At 47.3% G+C, this 27,429-nt stretch overlaps 1 protein-coding gene across 3 annotated transcripts in view; it reads left to right on the forward strand.

Annotated features, from left to right (window-relative positions):
• The window catches only part of arhgef25b (Rho guanine nucleotide exchange factor (GEF) 25b), a 66,008-nt gene that overhangs the window by 14,464 nt on the left and 24,115 nt on the right, over positions 1-27,429 (forward strand). The window contains exon 1 of one of the 3 annotated variants that reach the window (XM_028798661.2): positions 11,992-12,376. The exons of 1 other annotated variant lie outside the window; for it this stretch is intronic. In XM_028798661.2, coding sequence (XP_028654494.1) covers positions 12,283-12,376 — 94 coding nt within the window. In that variant the 5' untranslated portion in view covers positions 11,992-12,282. Of the gene's footprint in view, positions 1-11,991; positions 12,377-27,429 lie in introns of those variants that run through there. One more of the 3 variants, XM_051925376.1, reaches the window with a different exon arrangement.

Below are 27,429 nucleotides of genomic sequence, written 5' to 3' on the forward strand. Positions count from 1 at the left end.
GTGTGTGTGTGTGTGTGGACAGCCTTGACTCAGTTTGTGATTGGTCAGCCAGGCTAAACTGCTCAAAGAAAGCCTTCAGTGCCCGGGGTGCCCCTCATTCAGCTGTGCCCATGTTTTGCTCATATGACTGTTGTAGTGCCAACTATACCCATGAGGCATCACCAACAGCGGGCAGCTCTGGTTCACAGTGTACCCACAGTGTGGCTGAGTCACATTACACTATAGCTGGCCATTCTGGTCACTTGGGCACAACAATGATAAAGAAATATGAGCGGGCACAAGGTAGGCATGACTGGGTCCTACAGAGAAAACATGGTGTCACAAATATTTGTCCCCATTGAAACCAGCTGATATTTGTAGGAACCAGAGACTAAGCTATGGCATCGTGCCCATCGTGCCCACATGTGTCTTTGTAATCCGGACAAACAGAACAGGCCTGGTCCTCTGCTCTGCCCTATCAGTTGGTCTTGTTTGTTTAAACAAAGCATGTGGCTTGAAAGGCGCTATAAAATAAAGTGTCTGGAATCAATGGAGCCCAGCTGGGTAAGTCAGAGACATAAAATCGGTGGGGGGGGGGGGTTGGGGGGGTCTCTTAGGTGACTGGCCTGGCGTTCAGTGCATGTCGGGTGTTTACTATGGAAAGGCGCTATACAGTATGTAAGGAAGAGCTCTTGAGCCTGCACTGTGCAGCTCTTCTCAGGTTGAGCTGTGGAGTTTCACTCACGTTCCTGTGGGCACAAATAACTGAAATTAAAGACAAAGACCGAACTTCATTTCATATAGCGCCTTTCACAGCGCTGACCCACTTTTTAAGGAGCTCGACTGGCTGCCCTAAGCTCTCCTTATAAATAAAACACAATCGGGGCTCAACTGAGGGTCAGCTCTGGGACTATAAGGTGTTCTCTCTAGAAAGGCACTCGCCAGGCTGGGAGCAACGCGGGAACTGGCACTGAGGGCAGAAGAGGAACCAACCCTGGGCTAGTCGTTCTTCAGAGGGCACACACACGCACATTTACACACTCATTTACACAAATTTACACACACATGCACCGACACACAGACACACAAACACATGCACATTTACACACACACACATACATTTGCACACTCACTGACATGCACACACTCATTTACTCACTCGCACACACTCACTTACACACTCACTCTCTCACACACACAATTACACACTCACACACACATTTACACACTCATTTACACACTCACTCACTCACACACACTTTCTCTCTCACACACACAATTACACACACACATTCACACACTCACTCACACAAACATTTACACACTCACACACACATAAATTTACATACTTACTCTCTCACACACACAATTGCACACTTACACACACTCATTTACACACTCACATTTACACACTCACACACTCACTCAAACACACATGCATTTACACACACACTCACACACACTCACTTACACACTTACTCTCTCACACACACAATTGCACTCACACACTCATTTACACACTCACTCCCGCAAACACACTTACATAAAGACACGCACATTTACATACACACACACATTTACACACTCACTCACATGCACACACATTTACAAACACACTCACACACGCACGCACGCACGCACTCACACTCTTTTACACACACGCGCACACGCGCTCCGCTTTGAGTTAAAGAAATCGAAGAGTGGCACGTAAACTCCATGCAGACAATTAGGAACTTGAACCCGAGTGCGTGCAGATGCGCGGGAGCCTTTGGAGTTTATTATGAAATCTTCTTGGAATAACAAAGACAAGTGAGCAGGCGATCTGATGACAGCAGTGAAGCTTCTCCTTCATAAACAGAACGCGTTTCCGTGCCGACCTCGTCGCTGTCGTTCGATTCTCGTTTGTTCCACTAGAGGGCGCGCTCTGCCTTTTACCTAGTTGCAGTATAAGGCCGAACGAGGGTTGGTCTGAGATGCAAATCCTCACCGCTGAGCCAATCATCTGTGCCAAATGTCGCAGAGGCTCCCCCTTTGAACAGAGGAGCACCACAGGCTGCCTTAGGTTGTTTCCCGAAATGTAGTTAGCGCGCTAACCCCTGCCAGTAAACAAATAAACAAACAACTACGACAGATAAACACCTCCCGTTCTGATTTCAGGGCGTTCCTTTTATTCATTTTGTTTACTCGCCGCTGCTTCTCCTCCTCTTGCTCATCAGTTCCTAGTATTCCTTGTGTTTCTTTTTTCTTTCCTTGGTTGCTTTTTCACTTCCTTTCCATCATTTCCAGACTAAGTCTAGTTGCTCTGTCTGTGCCCACACCTGTGCCCACACCTGTAACCGTCTATTCTGCACGACTCCTACTTGAACCCGAGTTGTCTCCAGTGTGACGTGTCCCCTTAAAAAAAACTCAAATGGAGTCTCGATAAAAGTGGAAGGGGTGGGAGGGGAGACGGAGGGTCTTCAGATTTACATTCAGAAATCAATAAAGTAACTCACAGTGACATGGACAGGCAGATGTGAAAGGCACTATATAATATTCAGTAAGCAGATAGAAATAGTGATATGAGATAGACAGATCAATGTGGAAGGAAGAGTGCAACAGAAGGAAAGAGTGGGATGATAAGAAAGACGCATAAAAGTAGATGGAGCAAAGCGAAAGGCACTATATGAGAAAGGGAAGGAGGAAATGAAGAAAACAGCCATATAAAACAATGAAAAGATAGATTGAAAAGGTGCTGCATGAAAGAGAGACAGACAGGCAGATAACAAAGGCAGTAAAAAATAGAGGGATTCAATGTCTGTGAAAGGCATTAGATAGATAGATAGATAGATAGATAGATAGATAGATAGATAGATAGATAGATAGATAGATAGATAGATAGATAGATAGATAGATAGATAGATGTGAAAGGCACTATATAATAGATAGATAGATAGATAGATAGATAGATAGATAGATAGATAGATAGATAGATAGATAGATAGATAGATAGATAGATAGATAGATAGATAGATAAATGGGCTGTGGCGGAGTGAGCCAGTGACTCCAGTTCCTCCCAGACACTGCACCATGGACGGGACGGTCACCATTTGTCCTGCTGGCCTTTATAATTTGTCTCCTGCTGGCTCTGTTACCTCGAGGGTCTTGGCATGACGTGACGTATACATCAGACCCTCAGTTCTTTCGTGTGCACATCCCTGACTGTTAGAAACTCAAGCCGCTTGGCGCACTGGCAGGATCAGTGGCCCTTTGAGGTGGGCACCTCCATACTCCGTACGTGTACAGTAAATGTGGCCTTAGCCTGCTTGGGCGGCATCAGTCCCAGATTCTCAAGGCTGCCCGCTCAGCCCCTTCACCCATTTCTGCTCAAATGGCACTCAAAACTTCATCAAATCTTTTGGGGCAGTGTTCAGTATAGAAAGGCGCTATATAAAGAACACAGACCCCATCTCTGACTCATTGCACGTCACATACCCCAAGTGGCATTCTCGTTGGACGGACTTGACAACTGTGAAGCTCCTTGGGATGGCACATCTCCTTCACACAAAGGAGAAAATACTTTTACAAGTTGGAACTTGCTGGGCACAATTATGAGGAGGCATCTTCTGCCCGTGAGGATAATTCCAGTTGGCATCATATACAGTACAATCCATGGTGGTGTAGTTACTTTTTCTCAACAGCAGGCATCATAGTCAATAAGAACATGGGCACTTCTGCCTGGCATTGACTGCCATGGGTGTCATGGGTCAGTACGCTTGGCACAAAGACATCAGCATCTACCGCCCTATGCTATGGTAGTTCTGTCACATCTCTAGTTGCTGTTGCAGAATGTCAGAACTAGGTGGCACTCTTTTAGTGCTCCACATGAACAGAGCTCATTTATAAATCAACTGGCATTTGATTGGGCAGCGCCATCTGCCATGACATCTGGAAGCCGCTCTCCAAAAGGAACGTTCTAACAATTTTTCCAGAAAGTCATTATCTTGTGAATCTGAATCTGTTCATCCTCCAGTAGACTTCCCACTGGGCACTGTGTCTTGAGGACCCCCGGCTATGTAGAGTCTCTCGTCTCATAACTAGCCACACCCCCTTTGCAGCAGGCATCATATTTGGTTGCCAGGCAACATTAACTTGACGCTCCATTAATTAACAACATGGTGCTGCCTTTGCTGCTCTGGGCCTCCTGTCGTGTGTCTCATGTTCTCCTGTGCCCTTTAGTTTGATGCCAACACCTCTGTGCCCTCGACTAGTCTGTCTTCACCCTAATGCCCAAAACCCAGCTGGCAGAGGCCTTTTCTGTGTCATATATGAAGAAGACTGGCAATCAAGATATACTTTGACTGTGGCCATCCAGTTGTGAGTTAGCAATAGTGGGGCACGCTGGCTGGCATGAAAATGACCCAAAGGGGCAAATGATGCCAAGCCTGTCTGTAGCATTTAGAAGGTGGCAGCGCTGGCACAAATTTGAACGGTTAGCATTTAAAATTCATATTCAGCATTTTGGTCACCCCCTCATGCCAACATTAAATAACTTGGTGGAAAATTAAAGCAGTGCTGCGAAAATGTATTTGCCCCCACCCTGATACACTCCATTTTTGCACACTGTCTCTCTAATGGGCACCTGGGCTCGCAGCCTCTTCATTCTCCTCCTGGGCAACTTCAGTGACCCTGAGCTCAAGGTGCTGGCCCAGTTGGCATCTCCCACAAGCATGTTGTGCCATGTGAAGTTGTGCCTGGATGCTTGTGATGTACACTTTCTGAGAACCCCTTGGGCGATGCTGCACTCTGCTTCATGGGGTCTTCACCTCTGTCATGGGCACTGATCTGGGAGGGCTTTATTTGATTGTTGTCTTCCTTCAAGATGTCATTTTGCTTTACTTTTCTCCAACTTTGATGTATACCACTGCTACAATGAGATTTTTTGTTGTGGTTGACCACAGTGGCACAGCTGAACATGGCAGAGCCTCCAGGGTTCACCTTATAGGTTGGCACTCATCATCAGGAACGCCCCCTCACCTTATTTCTATTGTCTGCCATGATGGAATCCACCCATTGGTCACACAGCTCGGAAACTCCAGAGCTCCAGAGACCCAAGGCCAGGGATTGGGGGCACACTGCCACCTGCCCTGCCAGTAACTAAACACAAGATGCATATAGCGCCTTTCTGCAGTGGCCATGACAGAGCTGCTCCCATTGAGCTTTATATGCACAGCATGGTCACTAGAGGGCATGGGTAAGTCAGGAGGGTGGCACACTACAGATCTTCTTTGATCCCAGACTTGGCACCATTGGGGTCTAAACATGCCCCCTCCTCACAATGGAGCCCCCAGCAGTCCTACTGGGTCCCCAAACCAGTCAGTCGTTACCTTCTAGCCCTCCAGATCCCCCTCAGCATGTTGTGGCTCTCGAACAGGAAAGTGTCTTGGGTTTAGGGGTCACAAAGGCGCTATATAAAAGAAACCCTTCTCAGAGTGAAGATAAGTCTGTCTTTTTAGGGTGGTCTTTTGAATCCATGCCTCTTGTTTCTTCCTCTCTTGTTTGTCCCCTTGGGCACACACTTCTGGTTTCAGATCGGGCTTTGAGGCAGCCAGAATTCCAGTGCCCCTTTTCGGTGGGTTCCCTAATGCTGCCCTGGTGGTCCGGAATGATGTGGGTAAATTTTACAAGGCACGGTCATGCCAAAGTTCTCAGTATCATTGCAAATTCAGTGCATATTCTGTGCCCACCTTATGCCTGCTGATGCCAGTTTTCATGTTGAACTGGATTAGGTGGGTGAAGTTACTCACCATATAATGTGGGCACAAGGCCTGGCATGGGTACTATTAGTTACAGAGCACCCACCTGAAATGATTTACAATTTTTTTTTGATGTGGGCACAGGCAGGGGCATCGCTCATTCTCAAAGCAATAGGACCCTCAGAAAGTTAAAGGACATCTCATTAGTGATGCCATCTGGACCACCTGCTACTTTAAGTACGGGCTGTCAGGAGCCACCAGAGGGCAGTGTGACAGTGTGGCCCTGGCATGTGACCCTTTAACCCTTTGGTGGCCTGCTTGGTGAACCCTGAGGGCTCATCACCGTTGCACCCATCAACTCCTCCGACACCCCGTGTGGCACTGAGACATTGATGGCACAAAGCAGCTGACTTACATGAAAATAACGAACACCAACATAAAATCAACACGGGACTGCAAGGCCCTGGCGTCAGAAGTGACACCAAAAAGGGGGAGTGAGAAGGTGGTGACGTCAAAAGAGCGTGCAAAAGAAGTGAGAGGAAGAGCAAGAAGAGTGACATAAGTGTGACAGGAGGTGGCAAGCAGTGACAAAGGTTACACAAGAGTGAGAAAAGAACAGGGGGAGAGTGTGAAGACAGGGCAAAGCAACGGGGAGTGAGGAGTAAGAGGAGTGAAACACGAGGTGGGGAGAGTGAAAGGAGTGCATTAGGACTGAGGGGACTGGAATAACGTGAGTCAAAACATAGAGGATAATGAGTGAGAGGAGTGAAACAGACGTCAGTTAGGAGTGAGGTGGCAGAGAAGCTGAGGAGTGTGAGAATGCAGCACAAAGAAATGGAGGAGTGTAGTATGAAGTAGAGAGCAGTGAAACTGACAGAGGAGAGAGTGAGAGAAGTGAAAGAAGAGCGTATTAGGAGTGAGGAGCAGAGTGACTGGAGTGAGAGAAGAACAGAAAAAGAGTGAGTGGGGAGTTTTAAGAAATAGAGAGTGAGAAGTAAGAATAGTGAATTATGAAGTAGAGGGCAGCGAAAGGGTCTGAGGAGAGAGAGGCCGATGTGTGTGAAAGATGAACACTTTAGGAGTGAGGGGGAAGAGTAACGAGAGTGAGATAAGAACAGGAAGAGAGTGAGAAGAAAGTGTAAAGAATAGAGTGACCAGAAAGAGGAGTGCAGAGGGCAGCGAAAAGGATAAGAGTGGTAAGAGTGGAGGGAGTGAAGCAGGAGTGTGTTGGGAGTGAGGCAGCAGAGAAACGGAAGTGAGATACGAACATAAGGTGAGTGAGAAGGCTGTGTAAAGAAACAGAGGAGTGAAGAGTGAAGGGGCCTGAGGAGACAGGCTGACAGGCCTGAAAGAAGAGTACCTTAGGAGTGAGGAGTGACTGCTGAGTAACTGGAGTGAGATATACAAATGAATGAGTGAGAAAACAGAATAAAAAACAGAGTGACCAGAAAGAGGAATGCAGAGGGCAGCGAACATGATAAGAGTGGAGGGAGTGAAGCGGGAGTGTGTTGGGAGTGAGATTAGACCCAGGCGAGGAGTGCTTTGTGTGAGACAATGGAGGGTAGAAAAAGCATAAAGAGTGTTCTGGGGGAAAGGGAGAGGAGAGTGACAGAGACGTATTAGAGGAAGAAACCGAGGGTGACGAGCAAGAGAAGTGAATGATGAGCAGAGACAATGACGGAGTAACAGCACAGAGTAACTGGAGTGAGATCAGAGGGTAAGGTGGTCCTGAGGAGAGCGAGCGTGTGATTGGAGGGGGACAGTAGAGAAAAACAGCAGCATTAGGTAAGTGACAGTGACAAAAGGAGTGAGAGGGGCAGTCGAGGGTTGGGAAGACAGGTGGGCAGGGAAGGATAATTCAAATGGAGTGAGTGGGAGTGCACAAGAGAAGATAGGGCAACTAGGGGGCGCTGCCAAGCCCACCGCTGACACCCAGTGACTGCTGGTCTCGGTGATTCGAGGTGTCACTTTAGACTTGTGACAGTGACAGTTTACTTTCCTTCCGCTGTGGTGGTCTGATCCGGTGTCCGCCTCTCACTCTGGCTCACCATAATGAGCGGTCAGCACCGCCCAGTGTCCCCACGTGCCACTTATTTGTGACCGCATCACAAGGCTCGGCCTGACCGCAGCGGGCGCCTCATCCGCGAGTTTTGGCCGCCTGGCACCCGCCTCTCCCCGCCCGCTGCGTTCCTTTGGCTTCACAAAACCAAAAGCAGCGAGTGACAAATAAAAATGTTTTATGGCCGGCTTGGAAGAAAAAGAAAAAAGGAACAGGAAAAAAAGCTGGGGCTGCTTCTCGGTGGTCCTGTGTGGCATCTCACCCAGATGTCACCCATCTGCATCAACAGACTCCACATCAAGTGTAAATGTATTTGACCTATGAGCAAGGCGCTATATAAATGATAATTAGGTTTCAAGTAGGATGCTAAAGTCTCTGGTGAATCTGCCCGGGCACTTGTGTGATGCTGGATGCCATTCACATATAGTGCCTTTCACAGCACCCATAAGGAAACCATTCAGAGCCCCACACACTGACAAAGAGAAGCCATTGGCATCCCAGGGTGATGTGCTGGCAGCCTGGCACATGTTGCACAGAGTCAAACATCAAACTGTCAGAACGGTGGGGCCTTCAGTGGCACAGCGTGCCTTTAGTGAGGGAGCCTGAGAGGTCACCACGGTGTGGGAACAGCTGAGAAGATCATAACAAAGAGAATAGACGTCATCTAAAGCCAGTAATCTGTCACAGGGAGTGACAGGGACACTTGCCATTGCTGTGACTGATCTGTCTGGATTCTTAACTCCCAGTAAACAAGGACTGATTTCCCACCCACAATGTAAATGACAGGACGATCTTCTGTCACCCTGGACAGCACTAAGGTGGCTCAAAAGCGCCCCCTACAGTGTGGTGTGTCGGGGGGGGGGGGTATTTGCTCACCAGTGCTGTGCAGGTGATGGTGGAGGAGGGATGAATGACTAAGTTAGCACCGCCCACTGTCTTAGAACCGCCCACTCCCTGTTAGTCATGCTGAGTGACATCATCACGCCCCCTCCTCTCATACACTCCGGCTTATGAGGATCAGTGATTGGGTCTCAGGCGGACCTAAACTCACACATGAGGGGGCGTGTCCACATGAAGGGATATGTGCGTTGTAATTGGTTGGGAAGTAGATATGCTTCCCCCAATAATAACCTGTGAACTTATGTTGTGCTTCCATGTCATCTGATCATTTTATTTACTTAAATGGACAAGGAAACAGAATGAAGGAAGAGGGTCTCTTTGCTGCCCCCTGTAGACTTGCTGAGGAAGAGCCCCTCTTTAATTTGCGGCTGTTTTGAATCACTGCCCCCCTGCGCTTGAGTTTGTCTCCTGTTGATTTTCCTGTTATGTCACACCAGTCCTTGTGCCACCCTTCTTTAAAGCAGTGAGTACCCCACCCCCCCACCTTCGTTCACCCACCCACTCGCATCTTACTGTCAAGGCTGCGCCATTACTGGCTACCACCAGTGAGCTGATGCCAGTTGTCCACTCATTTCTGCTATCAAGCACTGTCCCTGTAAGAGAAAGTGGCACTAAATCTCAAGGCCAGGCTGGCAGAGGTAGTGCCCATAAGAACCCATGAGCCAGGCTGGATTGGACCCCCCAATCATACTGTGTAACATAAGGTTCTCTTCCTTTTCCCATAAATTATAAATCAAGACATAAAGGGTTAAAGTGGGTGAGGCACCAGTGGCCACAAGGCCCCGTTTATGGGAACAGTCCGAGTCTCAAAAGCTCTGGTCGAGGGGCGCTATAAATGCCACAAGTTCACCTGCCCTGGAGTGTTCAGTGTGCTCACTCGCACCCCCCTACTCCTCAGTGTGGTGGGCCCTGATCTATGGAGGGTCAGTTATCTGAGTTAGCTCTGTGCCCACAGGGTCAGTGGGGTCTCCACAAAGCCCACTTTTCTGCTACTCAAACCAGCCAAATACCACAGTGAAATCAGAAGTTGTGTTTCAATTAAGCAGATTAAGAAGAATAAAGTCTCCAGACCCCGGGTTCAAATGCCAGTCACCACCTGAGTGAAGCCAGAATGTCCTCCCCATGCCAGTGGATGTTTTTCTCTAGGTTCTCCGCTTTTGTTCCCACATCCCTAAAGCAGTTGAATAGTTAAACTGGTTCAGCATAAGGGGACAAGTGTGCACTGGGATAGCCTGGCACCACATCAGTGAGTTGGGGGCTTGTGCATGAGTGTACCCTATAATAGCCTGGCACCAGTTCAGCAAATGAGGGTATGTACATAAATGTGACCTGTGACAGACTGGCACTCTATCAGTGAGTGCAGGTATGTCTATTAGTGTATGCCCTGTGATAACCTGGTGCCAGATCAGTGAATGCAGGTATGACCATGTGTGGTGCCTTTTATCATATCAGTAAGTGTGGTTTTGTGTTTGAATGTGCCCTGTGATAGCCTGGCATCATATCAGTGGGCATTTGTATGAACACAGCTATGCCCTGTGATAGCCTGGCAGTCTATAAGTGAGTGTAAGTATGTAATAATAATAAAAATAATAATAATACATTTTATTTATATAGCACCTTTCCCATGCTCAAGGCACTTACAGAATATAATGAAGATGGCAGCGTATACAGTATATAGCATTGTACAAACCAGATAAATAATTAAAGAAGATTAAGACAGTTAATTCTGAAAAAAAAAAAAATGTACATAAATGTGCCCCGTGATAACCTGGCATCACATCAATGGGCATGTGTATGAGCACAACTATGCCCTGTGATAAACCTGGCAGTCTATAAGTGTGTGTGGGTACATACACAAATGTGCCCTGTGATATCCTGGCATCACATCAATAGACATGTGTATGAGCACAACTATGCCCTGTGATAAACCTGGCAGTCTATAAGTGAGTGTGGGTACGTACACAAATGTGCCCTGTGATAGCCTGGCATCACATCAATAGGCATACACAAATGTGCCCTGTGGTAGCCTGGCATCACATCAGTAGGCATGTGTATGAGCACAACTATGCCCTGTGATAAACCTGGCAGTCTATAAGTGAGTGTGGGTATGTACACAAATGTGTCCTGTGGTAGCCTGGCATCACATCAGTAGGCATGTGCATGAGCACAACTATGCCCTGTGATAGCCTGGCAGTCTATAAGTGAGTGTATGTGCACAAATGCACCCTGGGATAGCCTGGCATCTCATCCTGAGTTGGTTCAGACCTTGTGCCCATTACTCTGCCCCTACCCCATATAATAATCTCTTAAGAAAAGAGTGAATGACTGAAGGAACATGTGGCGGGTGACAATGTACCATCCTCAAGATCACTGACTCCTTGCCATGCCAGTGAAGTGGCACAGCCACTGGAGCAGACACACTGGGTAGTGTTGAAAGTATCTTAATTAAAGAATGTCATTTAGGTGGGGGTCTCCTCAGTAGCTTTGGGGCTGTCATATTCTTTCTTCCTAATTTGCGTCTCAGACCTTAGTGCCTGCAGCCCCTACTATTGTGCCACTTACCCCACCAGAAAAAGGGGTCTGACCACAGGTTGGGCCACCTAAAGTCTGCTCTGTTGTGGCATCTGGGTGAGAAGGCACTTTGAACTGCAGTCCGTCCTCTGCAGATTTCCTCTCAGCTGTGCTGGTGGGCAAGCTGTGTGGTTATATGGGGGTAAGGAGGGGGTCTTGGGAATGGAGCTGAACTCCCTCTGCTTAAGGTCTCTGGGTCTGCCAAGCATGTGTGCCACGGTGTGACCAGGACTTCTGTGCTGTATAAAGGTGACCCTCCTTACCTAATGGAGTGCCCAGGCTCTCCCACGTCACCAAGCGGAGTGGGATGTGTTTGGTCATTCCGTCCTCTTTGCTCCTGCCTTAAATGGAGATTTGGGGGGGGGGGTTTGGGGGGGGTGCCCAGTCGACAAAAATGACGAAACGCGAGTGTTTTTCCAGATGGAGACATTTTCGTTTGGTTTCTGCCGCCCCCTCGGCACCTCCTGTGCTGTCGCTCGTTCGCTTGCTCGCCCGCACGCCATTCCCGACAGGACCCCGCTGTCCGAGGTGTCCGCTTGCTTGTCACCGATTCGAGTGTGTGCGCGTGTGTGCGTGTGCGCGTGTGGAGGTGGGGAAGTGAGGGAGAGAAGGGAGGGAGCGGGAGAAGCCAGGAGGAAGGAGGGAGGCGCACTGCTAGAACAGCCAACCATCCAGCCAGCCAGCCCGTCTCCAGGCTCCGCCCCCCGCCCCATCCCTTCTCTCTCTCTCTCTCTCTCTCTCTCTCTCTCTCTCTCTCTCTCTCCGAGCCCGTTATTTCACCAGGGAAGCGGCGGCTCGGGCACAGCAGCTCCCTCTCCCTCTCCCTCCTTCCCTCTTCTCTCCCAGTCCAGTCGCGCATGGACGGCTGCCCACCCGCCCTGCCGCATCTCTCGTTTCTGGGTCTCACGCGCTCGCCTCGGAGGGATTGTTACTTATCGGCACCTTCCTCCTCCTCCTCTTCCTCCTCCTCCTCGCCCTCCGCCTCCTCCTCTTCAGCGCGTCTGCCATGAGCCGCAGCGGCGTTCTCTGGGGAACAACATGAGAGGAGGGCATCACCACAGGGGCTGCGCGTGCCAACATCTGTTCCGGAAAGTCCTGGCAAAATGTGGCTGCTGCAGCATCAGGGTGAGAGGTTAGTAGCGGACTCTGGGTGGTTGAGCGGATGGGGTAGGGGGTGGTCAGTGTGGTGGGCTGGGTGCTCTTCTGTTTGCTTTGTGGAGCCCACTTTACAAGTCGGAAGGGTGGCACACCTGCTGGGAAAGGAATGGTCCGGTGCCACGGTGTCTTGTCAGGTACCCTGGCACCACAGCTGGCGCCGCATGTGGACGTCTCTGGCTATTTTTAGAGAGGCTCTCTGTCGTCCGGGGCGGCCCGCTGCATGTGTTTCAGACACAAAGCAGAAACCGCCCGCTTGCCAGCCGGTATGGGCATTTCCAGAGCTGATAAGTGGCAGCACCCCTCGACATGCGCCCCACCATATTGGGCCTACTGCTTCTTCAGCAACTTCTGATGCAGGTCTATTTGTTGTGTTACAAGTGAATGATGCTCTACAGTGTACTGAATAGCGTCTGTTGAAAGGCGCTATATAAACCCTAATGGGTGCTCAGGGTTTGTGCCCCGCTGCTGGTTCATGCTGCTTATTTTAAAAGATGCCTAAGGATTCCCGTGTGGATGCTTTTCTATTAAAATGGACTTTATAGCGCCTTTTGTCTGCCATTTACCTTGACAGTGTACTGGGTGACTAGTTCTGTTTGAAAGCTGGGCAAAGTCTGGAGAAGTTGCTATAAATTCTGAGCTGGACATAACCCGAAACCTGCCGGTGGTCCCGGAGGTAAAAGTTTTTCCCACTTTCCCGTTTTTCTGAAATAAACTTTCCTCGCTGTTTTCTTTTCCGATTGGACGTGACAGGGAAGAAGCCCCTCATGGAGGTTCTGCCCGCTCTAATCAGCAGGGTGTCAACAGAGCCTGGTAGCACTCTAGATGGCTTGGCCATTTTATTTGTTGGGGTTTGCCACAAGGGGGCACTATACGTGCAAATCGGTGAATTCTTGACATAACCGGGCATTCATGAACCTGCGTAATCCAGTCCAGGGTCATGAGTTGGGTGCAAAGGTAACATCTAACCTCAGATGTGGTGCCAGTCTGCCACTCACCCTAAAGGGCACAAAGCCGACCTGCCCAACCTGTGTGTATGTGTGTGTGTCCAGAAATACTGTAATCCTTGCAAACCGCACACAAACAGGACCCTGGCACAGGACTGAGCCCTGGGCACTGAATCTGTGTGGCAGCAGAACCAACCACACTATCCCGCCTCAAGGAGAAAAGCCAACGGGTCCAGCCTAATGGAAAATAAGGGCACCACATGTGGTGCCAGACTGCCCCCTTCTGTACACCATTCAGCGGCCTGATTCTCCTCTCCGGCTCTCTCACAGCTGCCTGGCATAGCCAGACTGAACCCAGCCTTAGTCCATCTCCATTTTAGGGTCACCAGATGAGGGTCACAAATTGAGCCATCTAACTCAACAGAGTATAGAACATACGTGCCTCACTGCCACCCACGTGCCATGGCAGTGCCTCTCATACTCCCACTGTACACGGCAATCCACCACAAACTGCACCCGGTGGACATGCCAGTAACTCAATTGACCCTCTTAGCACCCCCTTGAGGAGGACCGTGGTTCACTCCAGGGCAGGGCAGGGGCTCATGGTGCCCCAAAAGTTTTGACTCTCTGTGTCATTTGAATCTTCCCATGTGCCGTGGTGATGGTGGCAAGCTGGTTAGGCGGGTACCGAGCTGTAGTTGAACCGTGTTACGCAGGCAGATGTCGCTATCTCTGGGGGCATCGGGCCGTGAGAGCTGCCGAGGCAGGAAACAATGGAGTTACTGAAAGTGGGCCGCACTCGGCGCCCTCCTGTGACTCGGGATCTGCTCTGATTAGAAGGTAAACTACGAGACCGGCGAAAACCTCGGCGTTGAAGTCACGTTAGCCGCGTGCCTGCAGGCTGCTCGTGGGAATCGTCTGCAAAACTTGGGGAGGGGGGGAAGTGGGCATGGGGCGGGTGGTTACTGTGAGAAAAATTTGTCTACTAATAATGAGAGCAAGACAAAAAAAGAGTTAGCAACTCATCCAGTAGCAGTTAGCCGCCTTACTGTATCTTTATATATAGCGCCTTTCAGCTTCATCTTTGGCAGGAAGTGATTACCATAAGCAGTACATAGCGCCAGTCTCCAAAGGCTCTCTGCTTTACCAAGTAACCCAAAAGAAAATCCACACAGACACCTGGAGAACGTGCAGACTCCACATGGGCAACAACCAAGCATGCGATTTGAGCTCAGGGTGCCACCCTGCTGCCCTTCTGTTGACCAGTCAGACCAGCATCAGAAATACATTCCTATATAGCTCCTTTCATCTAGAGTGCCCGTAATGACTTTAACATGACTTCCTCAAACCCACTTCATCTTGACGCCTGTACATATACAATTGTGTGCAGCAAGATGGGCACCAACACTGGCTGGGGCACCAGTCCACCACAGAACCCAGGAGGTGGAAGGAAACTGAAGGGCCCACTGTGGCACTGGGCAGAATGGGCACGCTTCACCCTGACAGTGACTGGGCATGGGATTTGAACCTAGGGTGCTGGATCCATATTAATCACTGTGCCACGCAGCTGGACACCAATTGACCAGTCATGTTTTATTGTGAGAGGCGTCACACATTTCTCTGTGGCATTCTTATATAGCTCCTTTCATCTACAGGACAGGTGAAGACTTTACCCGCTTAATATGACATCCTCAGACTCATCTAATCTTGATGACTGCCAACGTGTAACATTGTGTGCAGGGTGGGCACCAACATTGGTTGGGGCACAAGTCCACCACAGAGCCCAGAAGGCAGAAGGAAACTTTAGGACCCTCCATGGCACAGGGAGAAGGTGCAAGCTCTGCCCTGATTTTGACTGGGCAATGGATTTGTGCCCAACCATGATATCCACTGTGACAAATTGCTGCCCCTCAATGACCGGGGGCAGGTTCCATTGTGGGAAGTATGATAAACACCTCTGTTGCATTCTTGTATAGCTCCTTTCATCTAGAGAGCGGGTACCCTCTTTACCCACTGAACATGCCCACTTAATCCAATTTTAGGCCGGGGGAGGTGATATCTACATACTTAGTATGGTGAGGAAGGTAGATGCCAACATCGAGTCAGGCACCAGCCCACTACAGAGTCCAGGAAGAAGAAGGAAACTGGGGGACCCACTGGGGGCTCTGGCAAGTACCACACAGACTCTGTTTGGGCATAGGATTTGAACTCAGGGTATTGTAGTTATAAGGCTGTGCCACTATGCCATTGTGCCACCTGGAACTTAAAATCATCAGTGCTTGTCACAAAGCAATTTACCAGTTTTAATTTTATATTTACTTGTTAGTGCTAAGGGTGGCACAGCGGGCATCATTGGTACCCCATAGCTCCAGCTTTCAGTCAGTGTAGACTTTGCATGTTCACCCTGTTTCTGATTGGCTAGTGCATGTTGGGTTATTTGGCGTCACTAAACTAGCCCCATGTGTGCATCAGTGTGCGCAGTCCAGGTCATGAATCCCCCCCCCACCTCAAACAACACCTCCTGTGACCCTGCGCTGGACATGACTGATTTGCTCCTGAGTTCACCAGGCTGCTGGTTCAACTCCCGCTTTCCCCTCACCAGGTGGCCCTCTGACAATCCATAATGGGGTCAGAAAATGTCGGACCACCCCAAAGATTTCTTAGCCCGTCATGCTTTCTTATTTTTTATAGTGCCTTTCATTTGCAACCACTTCCTGGCATTACATACATATACATGGAGGTTGCCATGGTGAGGACAAAACAGACACAGAAAGCAAAGAGGGCCATCTGCACCAGGCATGCCCTGCTAACTGACGGCGCCCCCTGCTGTCTGGTGGTTAGTTTAGCTTTTTAACGTAAATGTCAAAATTCAGAAGTGGGGCAGGAGGATCAGGGGCACTGAGCCACCCTGTAGGGCACTGACCTCGATGACCAGATTGTGGGCGCTATAAAGCAGAGAGTGAGATGGCCAATGCATGTGCACTATGGTGGGATGTACTTTAATTATATAGTGCCTTTCACTCCATCTACTGCATCAAATGAAGAGCAATATGCTTGAGAGATGCCAGCTGCACTTACACCATAGCAAGACCCCAATATTAAAGCTAAAAAATCTTCCCAATCAAATGTTTGCTTTTATAGCTCCTTTCATAGTAAGCTGACCGCTCAGTGGCTGTGTAATTCAATACCTTAATTTTTTCAGGTTAATCGTTGCCGTGCATAAAGCCATCTTCATAAGAATACCCAGCTCCCAGTCACCATCTGTGTGGCATTTTCTTGTTCTCCCTATGCCAGTCTTCAGGTTTTCTGCCCACATCCCTAAAGTTAGTTAAACTGGCTCAGTGTATGTGAGTTTGGGTATAGATAGATAGATAGATAGATAGATAGATAGATAGATAGATAGATAGATAGATAGATAGATAGATAGATAGATAGATAGATAGATAGATAGATAGATAGATAGATAGATAGATACTTTATTAATCCCAAGGGGATGATTAATGAGTGTGCCCTCCACCAGTCTGGCATCCATCCTATCCAAAGTTAGTGCCCAGTACCGACAGAACAGACTGCCCCTGACTGAATAAAGTTGTGACTGGCATCAGCCATGCCATCCTCAAGAACACCAAGACGAAAAGCCTGTGAGCTGTTTCACCCACATGTCATTCTACTGCTAGAAAGGACACAATCGACGATGATAAAATTAACTCAATGACCAGGCGTCCGTTAGTCAAGGGTCTCCCTAGAAGTTTCATGGTGGTCACATTTATTTTCCTAATCTGCATTTACCATAATGAGGGGCCTTGCAGCCTTACATTTGTCCAAACTCTGGCACACTAAACGATCCCAGTAGCCAGTCAGGGGTTCAAATGGACCCAACAATGGGATCATCATGAGTACAGGGTGGATGTTCAGAGAAGAGAGCGACCACCTGACAAGGTAAATGTAAAACAGCAAAGGGGCTTCTCTTTTTTTTTCCCATGATAGGCTCCCCCTGCTCTTTGAGGGGGGTAGTGCAGGTTTAACTGTGATAATGACGTCAGTGTCTACCCCTATTGTCTACAGGACAAGGTGTATTGTGGAACTGGGATTAAATGTCTCCAGTCAGTCAGTCAATCCAAGAGACTTTATTTTCCATCAGTATTCAAAGCACTTTTGACCTTGAAAAAGGTGCTATATAAATAAAATATAGGATTACTGTATGTGTTACACATCTAAAATGTCTTGAAATCTAACTAATTAAAGTAGACCTCAGCGTATTCAGCCTTAATGTTTGCAGTGCACAATCTATTGGAATGCATTTGGTAAATGTATATAGTAAAAATGCATTGCATTTTTCATTCCAACAGGTGGCACATCAGAAACAATTGTAGTAATAAACTGCCTTATATTTTTCATTCCAACAGATAGCGCATCACAAACATTTGTAGTAATAAAATGCCTTGTATTTTTCATTCCAACAGATGGTGCATCACAGCCATTTGTAATAATAAATTGCATTTTTATTCTATCAGATGATGTATTACAACCATTTGTGATAATAAAATCAATTTAATTTTTCATTCCAACTGATGGTGTATCACAAACATTTCTAGTAAAAAAATGCATTTTGTAATGCATATAGTAACAAAATGCCATGCATTTTTTCATTCCAACAGATGGCACATCAGACACATTTGTAGCAATAATGTCTATTGCATTTTTCATTCCATCAGATGATGCATTACAAACATCCATCCATCCATCCATCCATCCATCCATTATCCAACCAGCTATATCCTAACTACAGGGTCACGGGGATCTGCTTGAGCCAATCCCAGCCAACACTGGGAGCAAGGCAGGAAACAAACCCCAGGCAGAGTGCCAGCCCACCACAGCATTACAAACATTTGTGGTAATAAAATTAATTTAATTTTTCATTCCAACAAATGGCACATCAGACACATTTGTAGCAATAAAATGCATTTAATTTTTCATTCCAACAGATGGTGCATCACAAACATTTGTATTAATTAAATGCATTGTATTTTTTATTCCAACAGATGGTGCATCACAAACATTTGTATTAATTAAATGCATTGTATTTTTTATTCCAACAGATGGTGCATCACAAACATTTCTAGTAATAAAGTGAATAGCATTTTCATTCCATCAGATTATGTATTACAACCATTTGTGGCAATAAAATCAATTTAATTTTTCAGTCCAACAAATGGTGCATCACAAAATTTGTAGTAATAAAATGCCTTGCATTTTTCATTCCAACAAATGGTGCATCACAGCCATTTGTAATAATAAAATAAATTGCATTTTCATTCTATCAGATGATGTATTACAACCATTCGTGGTAATAAAATAAATTTCATTTATCATTCCAACTGATGGTGTATCCTAAACATTTGTAGTAATAAAATGCATTTTGTAATGTGTACAGTGAAAAATCAATTTAATTTTTCAGTCCAACAAATGGTGCATCACAAACATTTGTAGTAATAAAATGCCTTGCATTTTTCATTCCAACAAATGGCTCATCAGACACATGTGTAGTAATAAAATGCATTGCATTTTTTCATTCCAACAGATGGTGCACCACAAGCATTAGCACTGCATTTATGAATCCCATACCACATGGCATATAACAGACATAGCAACTGGGTGGACACATAGATACACAGACACACATACAGACGTTTGTCGTTTTATTAAGGTAGATTATTATTATTATTATTATTATTATTATTATTATTATTATTATTATTATTATTATTATTATTATTATGACTCACATTCAGCTACAAACACAAAATTAAATTAAGTGATGCAAGGGAAAGACAGCAGCAGGACATGAAAAGGGGCGAGACAAGCAGATGCTGACTTATAGGTAGGGTCAGCTTAGTATTCCACAAAAGTCTAAGCAGAACCTCGGAGTTACATTTGAAGAGCAATGTGGTGGGCTTAGGGTCCTTATCTGCTTCTCTTAATGGGGGGGGCACCTCGGGAAGATAGCAGCAGCAATATGAACCCCTGGAGTTGATAACTCCTTCACAACTGAGATGGTGAGGGCTCACAAAACCTCATGACAGACCAGGGCTGGACAGCTGGGCTTCTACCTCATTATGTGACACCAGAGGAGGCACAAAGAAGTGGGAAGTGAGGTGTGAGATGGGGGGGCTAAGAAGCTGTCAGGGGGCGACTCAAGGGTTAGTGTAGTCAGCAGGATTTAGCAAGGGTCCACCATGTTAATTTTACTCAGTTGGATTTCTCTGAGGCCAGCAGAGAGTGGACCTTCTTGTAGTGGTCATCCTAAAGAGCCGGGCACCTCCATGTAGAACAGGGGGTAGCAAATCAAGACCTCCAGATGTAGTTTGTGTGTGAAGCAGTGGAGCAATGGCCGGCAAGAGGCTCAAAGGGAGGCAGAAGGCAAAGACAAGGAGTGTGAGGGTCAGTGGGTCAGTGCTATGTGGTGGTCGCAATTCAGAGCTTAAACAAAACACAGGAGACGCATCTCCTATTTATCACTCGATGCTTACTTTATATAGCGCCTTTCACGGGCACAAAGCATATAAGGCTACAAAGTAGGTGCGAGGGCCAGCAGAGACTAATGTGGGCACCCGTTTGGGTCAACCAGGCTTTTCTTGCCAGTCCCCCTCATCCTAAAACACAAAGTCCACAGTGGCTTCTCCTTCCTGCGTCTGCCCACCAAGATGACCGTGTGTCCATCAGCTCGGACTTTCATTTTAGTTCCATCAGGACGCATGGCTCTATCATGGCACTGATGGAAAAGCACACACTGAGGTGACACTGAGAAGGCCGTTCTAACTGCCATGTCATGAAAGGCGCTATGGGCACAACACCCTATTGCAGGGTGCCATTGATCCTCAGATGTGGCAGATAGAGAAGGTGACCTTTCTCCTTTTAAGACACTGGGGGCATCACTGCTGCCTTCCGGGTGCCATGCCCGGTCACTCTCTGTATGGACTTGGCACGTTCTCCCCATGTTTCTGTGTTTTCTTCATCATTGTGCCCTGTCATGGACTGGCATCTTGTCCAGCACTAGCCCACATGACTAAGCAGGTTTGAGAACCTCAGGGTTAAAGGCACTTGAATAAAAGTCTGCTTGATTCTCAGTATGAAAGGCGCTATATAACTGCTACTGGTGCTATAGAGAGTGTGAATGATGATGGGACGGTTGACCGCTGTTTGTGAAAGGCAGTTTCTGAGTTTTCTGTAAGGGGCTTCATAAAAAGAAACCCCCTGAGGTCTGACTGAGAGTCTGAATGAGAAAGTGGGCATGGGCATCAGGGTCTGCACCACCACACTCTGCCAATGGCCGACAGCACTGCAGCATTTTGTCCTGTCAGTCTTGGAATGGACGAGTCCACAAGCTGGACGATTTTTTCCTGCTTCACCATTACTCAGTGTTAGTGTCCACCGGCTACAGCACTGAATGACATTGGCATCTTCTTTTGGGGCATTACTATTCTGCCAGTTGGCTGCAGGCTGCAACGTGCCATACAGCAGAATGGCACATTATATGCCACACTGTAAACAGATTGGAAGAACAGGCTGCAGGAAGTGACAGTGCTCTTTCTGTACCGCTGCGTGGGCATTGGCGCTGCCAGCTGTCGCTCGATGAGGCATCCATATACCACGCAGATGACAAGTGTCTCAAGTAGGTCGAGCTCATGTGGCTGAGTGGTGGCACTGGGGGCTGATTATAGAAAGCTTCCCAGCGAGTTTCCTCCAGAGGGTGCCCGACTGGCCTTGCGTTGTGCTCATTCAGAGATGTTGCCGGGGCTACAGAGGGTGCCAATCTCATTTGGGTAATGAACTCTGTAAACTATCGAATTTGGTGCCCTCTAAAATGGAATGAAGTGCCCATTAGTGTCCACGTCTTGAACAGCTCGTTAGCTTGAGTTACACGGAATTGGAACTGGAATGCTGTTCCCGATTGTGCCAGTGTAGTTCTGCCACTGGTTGATGTGTCCATTTGTGCCAGTTTAAAATGCCTGCTTGTGCAAAAATGACTGTAATAAGAGATTGTGGCCCCACTTTTGCCAGTGTGACTGTGTCCTGAGATGCCATTATTGTCTGTGGCAATGACTTGGCGTACTGCACCCACCTGTGGCATGTAGCACCGTGATGGAGGTTTAGCTAGCTGCACTTCAGATGCCCATGTTTCTTCCTTCAGGTGTCATGATGGCATCGTATGGAAGGTACTGGCGTGTCACTTTTGCCCTGCTTTCTGAGAAGTAATGTGGTGCCCAGGGCTTTTAGTATCTAAAGAATTCTGTTGGTCTTCACAATGTGTTTCATTTTGCCATTCCTCCTGTGCCCGTGCCATGCATGAATCCTAGTGCCCAGACGTGCTGCTGATTGGGAAAAGTGTCACTCTTTAGTCATCCTTCATTATCTCAAAGTGCACTTTAAAAAGCATGGCACACCTGTGCTCAGTACCAAGCTGCTTGCCCTCTTCCCTGTCTCTGGTTCTCTCTCTCTCCCTGCCCTTGGCACCATTCTCTGACTCATAAGCCCCTACCTGTTTCTAAGCATGCCATACAAATGGGGATGGGGAGCAGTGCCAGTGTCTCTGGGCTCTTAACCTGGTGCCCGGCATTAGCATTGTGGTCAGTGCAGTGGGTTGAATTAACAAACATTTGTCCAGCATGTGTAACTTTGTGCTTCAATATAGCGCCTTTTCTTTCTGCAAGTTAGAGACCCTCGATGCCACATTCCAGCTGGTTCCTGCAGTGTCTGATCTAACTGGGCACATGCCATCTTGTGTTCTACTGCTCCTCTCATACTACGAATATGGCGCCTCGCAGTAACTTGCGGTTGCTCCACTAGTTATTTCTTGCCTCACCAGTTGCTCTGTCTTCCTATCTGGTCTCCTCTGCTGTGGTCTCTCTCAGTATCATAAGGCGTCTTTGTTAGCTTTATTTAATGACGTCACTTCGGCCAGCTGACTTTTGAACTTGTTGTCCCGATGCCATCTAACTACCAGCTTACTGGTCTGTCTTCATCCTAATCGGCTCCTCCAGTTACATCACTGGTGACAAGTCTGAGGACCTTTCTAGCAGACCCCCAAAAATTTCACCAGATGGTATGAGCTGCCCGGCTATCCTCCACAGTATGGAATTCAGGCACCATATATATACATTGGCCTTTCAGGTGGCACAAATGCTTTGAATTGGTGCCCCCCTTGTCCACCACCTCATGAGTAGCCCTGTCCTGGGGTTCCCACTCAGGGATGTGGGTGGCAGTGTCTGTCACCTGACACACTTGCACATTTGTGTGTGTGTGTGTATGTTCACTTCTCTGTGCCATCACTCAGGTGTGCACGGTGACATGCGTGTCCTCTGTGCACAGGTGAAACTCCTGGGACTTAAACTCAGGTCCTCTACTCAAGAAGCCGAAGGAGGACAGTGCCAGTCAGTGTGGCGACTGTTCATGCCAGCCAAGCTCTGCCACTTGCATGTGTCAGGACTCAAATTCAGAGGGACATGTGTGCCGGTGGTCTTGTTCAGCCATGTCGGCCATGTCACTATGTGCAGACTGTGTGTGTCTGTGTGCTCCCTCATGTATGTTCTCTGCATGTGTCCTCACATGTCAGTCGGTTTGTGTGTTTGAGTTCACATACGTGTCATGTCCTCCCGCTCTGTGTGCCCCTTGTGGCCTGTGTCCTCCCTCACGTGTGCTCAGACCCACTTTTATGTGCCCCCCCCAGTATATAGAACTCTCCATACCTGAGCTGCCCCCTATTGTGTTTAATGCCTCCCTCCTTTTTAATATAGCGCCTTTCCCAAAGAGTATACCACGCATCACTTATCAGCTACAGTGACTGAAGCCCCCCAGACCACTTAGGATTGAAGAGCTGCCCCCCTGGATGGGGGTGGACATGCTGGCACCTTAACAGTCCAAAGCTGGGCTGCCAGGAGGAGTGCAGGGAGGTGCCAAGGGGGGCCGTGTGCCTGTGGCACTGTCTGGCCACTCCATTGCGCCCTTGGTCTCCTGTGCCTCTGCCTTTTTTCTTTCCTGGCACTCACCCTGGGCAGACATTATTAGCTCGGCGAGTGCTTTGGGGGAGGGCAGTCAGCAGGCAGAGTGGGCTTGTCAACACGGATTAGCCGCAGCCGGCTATGTCTGTGAGATCAGAGGGGCCTGCCCGCCACATAGAGAAAAGGGAAGGGGGGGGGGGGCCGTGAGACCTGGCATGCTGACCAACAGCACCCACTCCAATCCTAGGTCAGCCGAGCGAGGGGAATGAGCAGCGGGCCCACTTGGGGGGCATGAACTGACATCTGTGGTCACCTGACTTGATGCCACCCCTTGTCTCTTCTGTTCTGTAGTCTAGTAAAGACATTTTATTTCTGTCTAACTCTCATCTGCCACCCTATAATGAACTGATACTGTTGATCTTGCCAGGCACATTTGTACCCTTTGCATGCCAGGCTGACCTGCCAGTACTCCGGTTTCAGTCAGAGACCTCGTGTGCCACCCTTTTGCAGGCCTCATTATGGAAGAGCAGGGCCTCTTAAACTCATTAATCTGAGTACACCAGCGCCATGCTGGCATCACCCACATGGGCAAGTGGCAATGCCAATAGAATAAAAAAAGCAGGACCAGTGACTTTCTTAAATGAAAATGAATCAAAAAAATAAACAGAAAGCAAACGTTAATTAAAGAAAAGTAGCAAAAACGGGAACGAGCCCTCTGCGGTACTGGACTTGAAGTACGTGGACTGGGGGGCTGGCGAGGACATGTGGTCAGAGAGTCACATGACCCCCCAGTAACAATTCATTTAACAATTCAATTGTCGCGTAGCTCCTCCCTAAAATTTGATGGCGTGTTGTTTATCGGGCTTGTGGGTAAATCGGATTGAAGAAGAAGTCTGTGAGCGGCCCATGCTGAAAAACATAATGACGCCCACTGAAACGCTTCTGCCCGCCTCCCCCGTGTCCTGCTCTGCCTCATCCCATTCTCAGTGGTCCAACAAACATGCAAACCAGTGGTCTGAAAGTTTATCAAATCTCTTTACAGGAAGGCAGACTTCCTTGCCGGGGCACGTGAACCTTAAACATGAAATCTTCTTTGCCCATCTATTACTGATTTGGATCCAAATGGAGAACACGCGATGTGGCAGCGCCCAGCTGTCAACGCCCACTGAGTCATCATTTAGCACACAGTACTGCTGATGCCCCCTACTGACACCCCAAAATCGTCACTTTTAGACACTTTGATCCAGCGGCATTGGTGCTTCGTCCCACAGCTCACCCGTCATTCCTGCTTCTCTCCTCCTTTCCCATTCGGGGATTTGCTTGCCAGTCGTCTCCTTCTGATTGGTTTAGTGGTTGTGAGCCCACCAGTGATATGTCACATATGAATATATTTATCGTTTGATTAGATTTTCTGAGCATAGCAGCATCAGCTTTTATAGGGGACGCCTCAAATCCAACAGAGTCCAGCTGCAGACCTCCACTGAGGAGCAAATCAGATTGCACTCATTCTTTGCATTACACGTCACTGACATTACGCAACACGCCCACTCACTGCCATCCTTCTAAGCACACCGCACCTTTCTCGTAACACATTGGCACACTACGGATAAGAGCTGGGGAGTGGGAGGAGTTTTCAGTCAAGTGGGCGGGTCTAGCATGTCACGTTGTACAACTGTCTCCTGGGTAATGACATTGTCATGTAGCATTACGAGTGCTGAGAGTTTCCATTGGGTAAAATATTGTGACATAAACGTGCAACCTGATTGGCTGTTCAGCGAATGGCACAGCTCTGGTGGTTTGCAGCTGGACCTTTTTTCCTCAGATTGCATATTAGGCCAATGAACAATATGGTCAATAGGGGGCGCCATGCCGCTGACCAGAGAATATATAAGTGGACGATCTTAGTAAGTTTTACTATAGAGTCACGTGGTGACACGTCACAAACAGGTCAGAGGACCAGGGCCACTACCTCACAGGAATAGACTTATCTATCTATCTATCTATCTATCTATCTATCTATCTATCTATCTATCTATCTATCTATCTATCTATCTATCTATCTATCTATCTATCTATCTATCGTGCCTTTCACATCTATCTATTATATAGCGCCTGTCCTATCTATCTATCTATCTATCTATCTATCTATCTATCTATCTATCTATCTATCTATCTATCTATCTATCTATAGCGCCTTTCCTATCTATCTATCTATCTATCTATCTATCTATCTATCTATCTATCTATCTATCTATCTATCTATCTATCTATCTATTATATAGGACCTTTCACATCTATCTATCTATCTATCTATCTATCTATCTATCTATCTATCTATCTATCTATCTATTATATAGGGCCTTTCACATCTATCTATCTATCTATCTATCTATCTATCTATCTATCTATCTATCTATCTATCTATCTATCTATCTATCTATCTATCTATCTATCTATTATATAGCACCTTTCCTATCTATCTATCTATCTATCTATCTATCTATCTATCTATCTATCTATCTATCTATCTATCTATCTATCTATCTATCTATCTATCGTGCCTTTCACATCTATCTATTCATTTATTTATTTTAAAATATACTTTCTTTACATACATAAAGAATATCTGCAGTATATAAAACCGATTCTGTTAACTGTGTACCGTACCTCTAGGGTTAGGCTTAGGGTTAGTGGGATAAAGCCATAAAGGCAAGCACTGGTGCATTAGTCCGTACATCAGCTTTAATTTACTTATTTGTAACCATCCATAAGACTATAATTCCTGTAAATCCCATAAAACTATTCCCGACAGTGTTTCTTATCAATAAATAAATCAATTTTTTTAAATATACTTAAAAACAGCTGAAAAAAACTGCATTAAAACAAGACCCATCATGTTAAGGTTCAAAAAGAATGCCCCCTACTGATGAATTTTGGTACTGCCAGTAAAATGACTTTTATATACCTGTATTCAGTCAGTCATTTTCCAACCCACTATATCCTATCACAGGGTCACGGAGGTCTGCTGGAGCCAATCTCAGCCAACACAGGGTGCCAGCCCACCACAGGGCACACACACACCCCCACACACCAGGGACAATTTAGGATCGCCAAAGCACCTAACCTGCATGTCTTTGGACTGTGGGAGGAAACCCACGCAGACACGGGGAGAACATACAAACTCCACGCAGGGAGAACAGGGAAGTGAACCCGGGTATCCTTACTGCAAGGCAGCTGCGCTACCACTGCGCCACCGTGCCGCCCACTTTCATATATAGAATTTTTTATTTAAGAAATGTTCTAAACAAACACTATTTTAAGAACTCTTAGGGTTATAGATATTTTATAAATAGGGACTATAAAAGGCTAAAACTCCTGAAATGAATATGAGGGTCTACATAAGTGAATTTTTAACGTCAGGCCCCCTAAAGAGAGTCTTTAACATAAGGACCCGTGCTTTTTGACTTTAAGATCAGTGTTTGTGTTTCAGTGTCGGACCCTTACATGCCACGCTATGTCTATGTCGTCCTAATGCTCTGCCACCCCACGATATGTTTACATTGTAGTGCAGTGCCACACAAAGTGTTGATACATCCGGACCCTCGGAATCCCAACATGCCAGCACCCCAGCACTGCACTTTCCTAACACGGAGATTACAAACAGGACAATAGCGCTGGGAAGTGTCAGGAGGTCCCCCAGAAACTTTCTTTCCTTCGACAAATGGAGGGCCGAATGCCCTGGAGCTCCTATAGACCACTTGTTGTTGTCAGAGGAGGGGTTCACGTCTAGTTGGGGGTCATCCATGACTTGTCAATTCCTCTTCTTGCTAGTTGTCTTGGATGGACTCGTTTCTCAGCAGGCTGCAGTCCCAGATTGTCATTTTATTTCCCCACCTGAGCACAAGACTTTCCTGGTGCCCCAAAAGGCGCCATGAGATGGCAAACTTCCTGAGTGGCCTTGAGCGGGTCAGTGCCAGTCAAACAGTACGTGATATTGTTCCTGGGCACACTGCTTTTTTATGTACTGTTATAGACAGTGGGATGCCTATTGGGATGGAGGGGGGACTTTCAGAACTTAAGCCCCT

The sequence above is a fragment of the Erpetoichthys calabaricus genome, chromosome 3 (assembly GCF_900747795.2).
Source record: "Erpetoichthys calabaricus chromosome 3, fErpCal1.3, whole genome shotgun sequence".
In the NCBI taxonomy this organism is placed as follows: Eukaryota; Metazoa; Chordata; class Cladistia; order Polypteriformes; family Polypteridae; genus Erpetoichthys; species Erpetoichthys calabaricus.